This window comes from Trachymyrmex septentrionalis, unplaced genomic scaffold (genome assembly GCF_001594115.1).
Source record: "Trachymyrmex septentrionalis isolate Tsep2-gDNA-1 unplaced genomic scaffold, Tsep1.0 scaffold148, whole genome shotgun sequence".
Taxonomy (NCBI): Eukaryota; Metazoa; Arthropoda; class Insecta; order Hymenoptera; family Formicidae; genus Trachymyrmex; species Trachymyrmex septentrionalis.
Genome location: NW_017304631.1, coordinates 466,215 through 474,110, shown reverse-complemented (window position 1 = coordinate 474,110; position 7,896 = coordinate 466,215). Strand labels below are relative to the sequence as shown.

Genomic DNA, 7,896 nt, shown 5'->3' with positions numbered 1-7,896 from the left:
TGATATATTATTATAATATATAAATATAAAAAATTTAATTTTGTATTCTTTAATTATATATTAATATTTAATGAATATTTACCTGAGTGTGACCGGCGGCATTTAGGGTGAGATTGCCGAGTCTAAAAAACAAGTTAACGCTGTGCCAGACGTTGTTGAGGAGCCTGGCATTTAGTCTGGCACGATATCTCTGCTGATCGACGACAGCCACAAAGAGCAGTCCCTCGGGTGTCACTTCGAGACTGATCGAATTGTCATCGTACTTCTGTAGAAATAGTCGACCGGGTTCACACGTGCGGAAGCTGAGGCCACTGTGACGGTGCACCGATACGAAGGAGCTCAATTTCAAGAACGCCGAACCGTTGAAGTAAGCCTCGCGAGGATGCTCCTCGTAATTTTGATGTTTGGGATTCTGAGGCGCTTCGTGAGTAAGAGCCAACAAGGTGGCCAGAACTGTAATAGAGATAAAACTCCGTTAGAAAGTTTGATGATGGGCTTTCAGATTCTGGCAATAAATGTTCACTTAGCGTTACAACATTCGTAGATTTCATGGCTTTTCTGAATCATTAATCGTACAGTTCATCGATCCTGATGACTGCGGTCATCACGAAGAGATTCTTAATTCTTGGAATATTATAAATAAAAATATAATGTAAAAGAACATTTTAATCTTAATGTTTTAATAAAAATTCAACAGAAGTTTTTGAAAAAAAAAGAATGCAAAAAAAAGAGAATACTTTATTATTTCACTCTAATTTTTATTATCAGTCATAGCCGCAATATGTCACGAGATATAAGTGCTGACACATGCATTATCAACGACAGTGTTTAAATTTTAGTTGTTTGCACCGCAGACAATCGATGAACAAGCTTTTTAACATTTTTACAGCATAAGTGTTGTTTTAACTAATTTTTAACAATAAAATAAAATAAAGGATGTTATTTCGATTGTTTTAGATATTTTTTAATATCTGTTTGACATATTGATTTCATTTCATTTAAATTTGATTAAATAAAGTATGTGTTTTAGGTTCTTTCTTTATAGATATATATTAAATCCTTTTAACTTTTAATATTTGTTTTTGGTCGATAAAGCCACTCACTCAAGTCACTCTCCGAAACGAGCTCAGCAAGATTGCCCACGAGAAAAGAAAACGATTTATCACCGCAAGCATACACGTCGTGTTACATAACGCCTCTCTCTGCGTGCCATTATCTCCAAGGATGAACTATGATTTTGTCATGAGCGCTTACGCGTGAGAAAGGACTCGTTCGTGTTCAGTCACATGCATACTTTACATACGTGGAACCTTGGTCCCCTAGTTGTCGTTGATTCTTGATTGAATATCTACGTTCTTGTAAATCAATGCATTTCATAGATCATTGACATAAAAAAATCTTATATATATATATATTCTTATATATGTATATATTCTACTATAGAATACTTAGAATTGATACCAGAATTCTAGAACAATCATATCTTTGATGCTATAAAAATTCTTTAAATACGAAACGCCACTACAGTCTGAATGTTAAGATATATGTTGAATTATTATATATATTCAGTTAAATGAATTAATTTCAGAAATTATAATTGCGTGCCGACATGGTTGTCGGACTTTCAACGCAATCAATCCGAAATATTAATAATCCCTCCCAGATTTCCCAAATTTAATCTTAAAAAATTGTAATAAACTTATTGCGAAAAATATTGCCTCGGCCGGGAGTCGAGCCCAGATCTCTTGCATTCCGTGCGAACGCCCTAAACCTTTAGACTACCGAAATATTTTTCGCAATAAGTTTATTACAGTTTTTTCAGGCACGCAATTATAATTTCTGAAATTATTTCATTTAAATGAATATATATAATAGTTCAACATATATCTTAACATTCAGATCGTAGTGGCGCTTCGTATTTAAAGTAATGTATCTAACATAAACGACCTTATTTCCAATCTTATTCTTTATAAAAATTCTAGTAAAATTACATCTTTGATATAATACAGTTTTGCGGATTCTTTCGTGCAATTTCTGATTCAGAATTTATTAAATCTTAAAAGTATCCACTCTCGTAAATGTGTCGAATGATGCCAACACTTGGATCTTCACTACCGGAGTTACATTTCTTTTTTATTCTCGTAAAAAAAGGTGCACAGAGATTTTTACTGTGCGAGCATATTCTCTTTTCTTCCAAGGAGGACAGCCAGTCATCTTGCAAGTACAACTTTACAACGCCACGTGCGAATAGAAGTCATGCATTATTTATCGGTCGGTTACCATCAATCTTACTCACTGTAAGTATAGTGCAGTCGCAGATTTTAAAATATACCGTAAAACTCAAAATTGTAGAACATTGACAAATGAGGACTTATTATCATGAAATATGTAGGTTATTAAATAAGAGCAAGAATTAGGATATTATTATAAATTCATCAATTTTCAAATTTTTTATCTATCTATGATTTTAAATCTATAGGTTTAATTACAGTCATAAATTTACGAATTTATGATAAAGAAAGTGTTTCTTGATAAGGTTGATGAGAAAAAAAGGGGGAAAAAAAATTTCGCGCGAATTTTTCCGCGATAAATTTTCCGGGACAGGCACGTGACACATCCGAGAAACTCACGTACATACTTGCGTGTCCCGCATGCGAAATGTGTAAAACATGTAAACATAAACGGAGATCCATAATTGGAATTGCATCAATGACGGAATTACCGGAAGTCGATCTTCCTGTATGGGACAAATGATGACGCGTCCGCTGCGTGGATTGCGAATAATTAGATCCGAGAAACTGTTAGATTGATTCGCAATTCCTGTTAGAAATCTATCCGATCACAAGAAGTAAAATTCATCAAGACGTAGAATCAAGAAATTATGATATGATAAGCTTACGATTTCGTACAGATTCAAGATTCACCATCTCAAATACCTTTGTGTGACAATTTACATTTTATAAATTTAAAAATTCTAATTCTTAATTATTCAAGCAAATCTTTTGATTCGTATGTATCTATCTCCGCAAATTCGACTTTTTTTTTTTATCGCACTTAGAAAAGAAAACGGACAATTGACAATTATTGTTAATTTCTTCGTGCACGATTACTCTGAACATCATCAAGTATAAACTGCGCGCTCAGCAGTTGAAAATGGAATGATTAATCCGTTAGTCTCATTACCCTATTTTCGTTTAATGCGATTGACGATTTGAGATACATTAGATGGTAGAAAGCGATGGAAATAACGTAACGGTTTTCATCGTGGATCGGAGGAATCACCGTGGAGAACCGAAAATGCGCGAGTCCTGATTGGATGTATCGCGTTCATGACGAATTGCACACTAATGCTAGCCCATTCGGAGCGATTTGGAGAATTGCCGTTAGAAAGCATAACCTGCATACATCATCCGTAAGGATACCACGGACGTATCCTTACGGGACACCTGTGAGACGACCGCAATCGCCTGGGAAAGTATGCCGTGCGTTTCAAGAATATCAAAAAAGAAATACAACGACAATGAAAAATAAAATAATTAATCCGTTAGTTCGCGACTAATACCATTGAATTGTCAGTTAATATGTAACCGGTCTCTTTTTCATCTATGTCTAAAAAACCACTTGGTAACTGGTTTAATCTTGACAGTTAGGTTCGATAATTTTGTGCTCGATGAACTGATATTATGCCGTCTACAAGGATCGAATTTGTAGAGCGAGCAATTTAATTGTACATGCTCTTTAAATTAAAAGGTGCATAACGGCGTGAAAGATTCTCGCTGCAATTAATCGATCAATGAACACTACTTATTAATTATTCTACGATTCAACATAATGGACGCGTACATAATTTTTTAAGCAACATAAAAAAAATTTAAAAAGATATTTTTTACTTTCTGTAAATTGTTGAATATATAATAGTATTTAAGCTTTGATTGGGTAAACTCTGGCTTCTTTCTCAAACTGATCAACAAGCAATACATACGCGAGTATGTAATTGAAACGTTGTATCGCTTCAATGTTATTCGAATTTTCATATTGATCAATGCAAAATAATATTGCGACGGAAACTAGAAACATGAGCTTTAAGTAAAACTTTATAACTGTTTTACAAATTTCTCAATTCCAGAAGTGTTTATACATATTCATAGATAAACAATCTTTACACACGAAAACAAGTAACGTAATCATAAGTCACGCCTTTTGGTCGACGGAATTTTTCATGAAGGTACGATATGCTCTCCCTGGCACAGAATACAGTCCACTTTCTCTTCGAATAGCTTGTCTCTTCTTCATTCTTTCAATTAGAACGTACAAAGCCGGGAGATATTCTTTACTATTCCATTGGACATCAAGTATGGTGTGGTCAACAAATAACGTGAAATGTATTGTAAATACTTTAGGTAATGTAATGTATGTATGTATGTACATATATGCATGTATATGAAAATGTATCATGAAAATACCCATTGACAAATTATTCGAGCAGATGGTCCACTTTTTAATTTAACTTAGCCTAATTGAGACTTCGGCACGCGCCGTCTCGAACTGCAATGTTTCCCGCGCGATGCAACAAAGAGTATTATACCTCGGCTCGACGAAGGCGTGGCAATTGTGAGTCAGTCGAGTCGTACAACTCAGCTCTCGTAGGTGAATACCGACGAGTTCTGGAGTGTGCTATAAAGTCCTACAGAACGATTTAATGAGGTTGGTTTTACGAAACCATTACGAAGATGCCGAGGATGATAGCGAGAAAGGAAATTTCTATGAACCACTTCCACTTCGTTGGCAAAAACCGATAATTCACTTGATGTACGAAACGAATTAATTTTTGGCAATTTGTAGCAAATTTTAATAGAACTTTAATTAAAGGGTTAATCCACTTAAACATAAATTCCCGATCGAATTCTTCGCGTAATCGAAATACTGGACATAAAATAAATAAAATCTTTAGATCATGAATATAAATACTGGTGGATGTGAAATTAATAGAGAGCTAATCATTTCTGTGAAATAATTTCTTGGATAATATTTAATGAAATTTCTTGATAAAACGCTTTGTGCACGAGAAATGAGTATTGATCTCGGGGGAAAGAAAGGAGAGACAAATAGAACTGCAACTAGAACAGAACTATTGCACGTGGCTATGGCCGAGTTCGTGTTGCAGAGCTTTCGGTTCACTGACACGTGGGAATTCAACGATCGCGTTATACGTGACGGACGGGAAGGAGGTCCCTTTATCTATTGCGAAATATATTCACTGTAGGTATCACCGTGACAAGACTTTGATTCTCCAAGTGATAGAGATATTTTCTCTGAATTCTTATTTATGTTCAAGTTATTATTAATGTACCGCGCATCTTCATAGTTCGTTCAAAAAATTACACTTTATGTAATTTGTGCTTTTATCTATCAATTTTATATCAATATGTATAAAATATGTGCATTGACAGCTGATCAGAAAATTAATGAATGAGAATTACTTATTGTATAATTTAAAAGCTGCTTGTTATTTGTGAAAATGAGACTATCTGATTATTATTGATTCTGCATATGTGGAAGCTAATTCCCGAGGTAGAGAAAAGTTTATTCTCCGTATTGTAAGAAATCAGCTTTTCCCGTGAGAAGCGAGAGGCGAAGAGATGACGGCGCATATACGCTGTCTACGGGAATTATGCACGACAGTGTGCATCGCAATGCAAGTTATTGCAGTTAACTAACAACAAGCCCAAGAGAAGGGAGCCACGCCGACGAAACTTTCTACGTCTGCATTATTAAAAACCATTGACGCAGCTATTAAACTAGTACAATTGTTGTATATTTAGCAATGCACAGAGGAAGAATGTGATTTTTAAGAAAGATGGAAAGAAAGGGTATATTTGTACACATAAATATTAATATTATAAATATAAATTAATGTTATAAATATACAAATATTTAAAATTGTACGATATTAATCTGATTTAAATATATCTGATATTGTTAAACGAAAAATGTCAAAACACATATCGATATCATTTCTTTAATTTTCTTTTACGCTGTTTAAATCGACACATTATTCTTTTTTTCTTTTTTCTCTTTTGTAATATAATTATGGCGTTTTCTTCTAACGCAAGGCCAAGGAGTTGCAAGTAGAAAAGCGGCAGGATGCAACGAGCGAGAGTACCGCAACCTGGCGCATAATGACGGATAACTGCACAAGAGAATTGCATTCTGTCGACGACGATGAATACAGTGTTCCGCCTTAGAAACGCCAACGCCTCCCTCTCGCTTTTCCCACATATTTTGCATACGGAGTGGATGCATATATCGTGTGATTTGACCCTTTCTTCATCACCCTTTGTTATCCTGCTTTTTTGTTACTTTCCCTGATTTTTCCCTCATCATTTACGTTTCATTACGCACACTGCACACTTAATTTTAAATGCTGGGATTTCCTTCCATTTTAAGCCGTACGGTTCTCGATTGCGGAATCTCCGGAGCAAGTCGCGCGACCCGTATGTCTGACGCACGTAATATCGATCGCCTTTAAATCTCATTGTAATATCGCGTTCCGCTCGACAACGTCGTAGAACGAGTAGTCCAGCCCGAGGCTTTCTAGCCAAGTAACGAAAAAAAAAATCGCTCGATTTAATTATCTGGGTGCAATTATCGCGGAAACGCTATCTCCGCGGCTCGAAAGTTCGATGATTAGATCGACGACATGTGACTCTCAAAGGCCGACGAGAGTGCATTAGACACGATATATACCGCGCACCAGAAGCCCATTTTTATGCCATCTACGTGGGTCTTCTTCCTATATCATCATAGTTCACACGTCTCTAAAATCTTCTTAAATTTAACAACACGTAATAATTTCGTAAATATGAATTTGAGACAAAAAATCGTATTATTATGATCTTGAGTTTTACAAATAATAATTGAATAATTTTTTTTTTAATATAAAAGGAAAAATTATATTGAAAATATTCGAAAAAATAGTCTTAGTTTTATGACTCGGTATAATCTACATTTACTGTCTATTATTTAAACTGTTATATAGTTAATAAAACTTTTTTACTTTTAAGATATCAAAACGTACTAGGTAAGGTGAATGTAGCTGGAAGCCACATCGGTGCATCAACGCGAATCCTTCACTTCACGCTCAGGTGCGTGCCTTGAACAACGCACATGCACATGCATACAGCCGTGTAGAAAGAGAGGCGTATTATAACAACGTTGCGTTGTTACTTGATGGCCAGACGAAACCGTTTTTCGTTTCAAGCATCGTAAGCGTAAGAGGAGCCGCCTACATTTTGCGTTAGATGCAACCACGTAATCTTGCCGAAAGATTCTGAAGGGTTAAAAGAGGCCTAGAAGGTTCGTTCGGAAAAATAAAGAGGTATGCCTTAAGAGTGAAGAAAATAGGCTTTCACGACGTGGAATTTCTGAAATTTTACTGTGATTCACTTTATGATAGATTTGTCTTTAATAGAAAATATATGACAAAATAAATAATGCAGTTGTAGAATATACAGAATGAATACATTTTTCTTGATGCAACTTTTTTCGAGATGCGACGTTCGCAAAATGGAAGATAATTGAAATTGAAGATTAGTCTAACTTTTGAAAAATTATTTATTCCGTTTTGTATGCCGTTACGTTGAAATAATCATGTAATTATTTCAATAAGCATTATCTAATTTCCGTAAATTCCTCTATCTAGTATAGTACAGAATTACATAAGTGCGATGTGTTTCATGAGTGTGTCCTGAGCGATAACAGCTAGCGTTCCCAATATAGCCACATATCGCGCGACATCCACGGGATGAAATTTGCGATCGTATTAAACATGCATAATCGTCTCCGTCGAAACAGGATCCAATTGAACGAGACGTATTATTTTTGGTGCGAATCGCG

At 35.2% G+C, this 7,896-nt stretch overlaps 1 protein-coding gene across 1 annotated transcript in view; it reads right to left on the bottom strand.

Moving 5' to 3' along the window:
* The window catches only part of LOC108745783 (protein crumbs), a 30,375-nt gene that overhangs the window by 13,561 nt on the left and 8,918 nt on the right, over nucleotides 1-7,896 (bottom strand). The window contains exon 2 of the mRNA XM_018482130.1: nucleotides 83-453. Coding sequence (XP_018337632.1) covers nucleotides 83-453 — 371 coding nt within the window. The remainder of the gene's footprint in view (nucleotides 1-82; nucleotides 454-7,896) is intronic.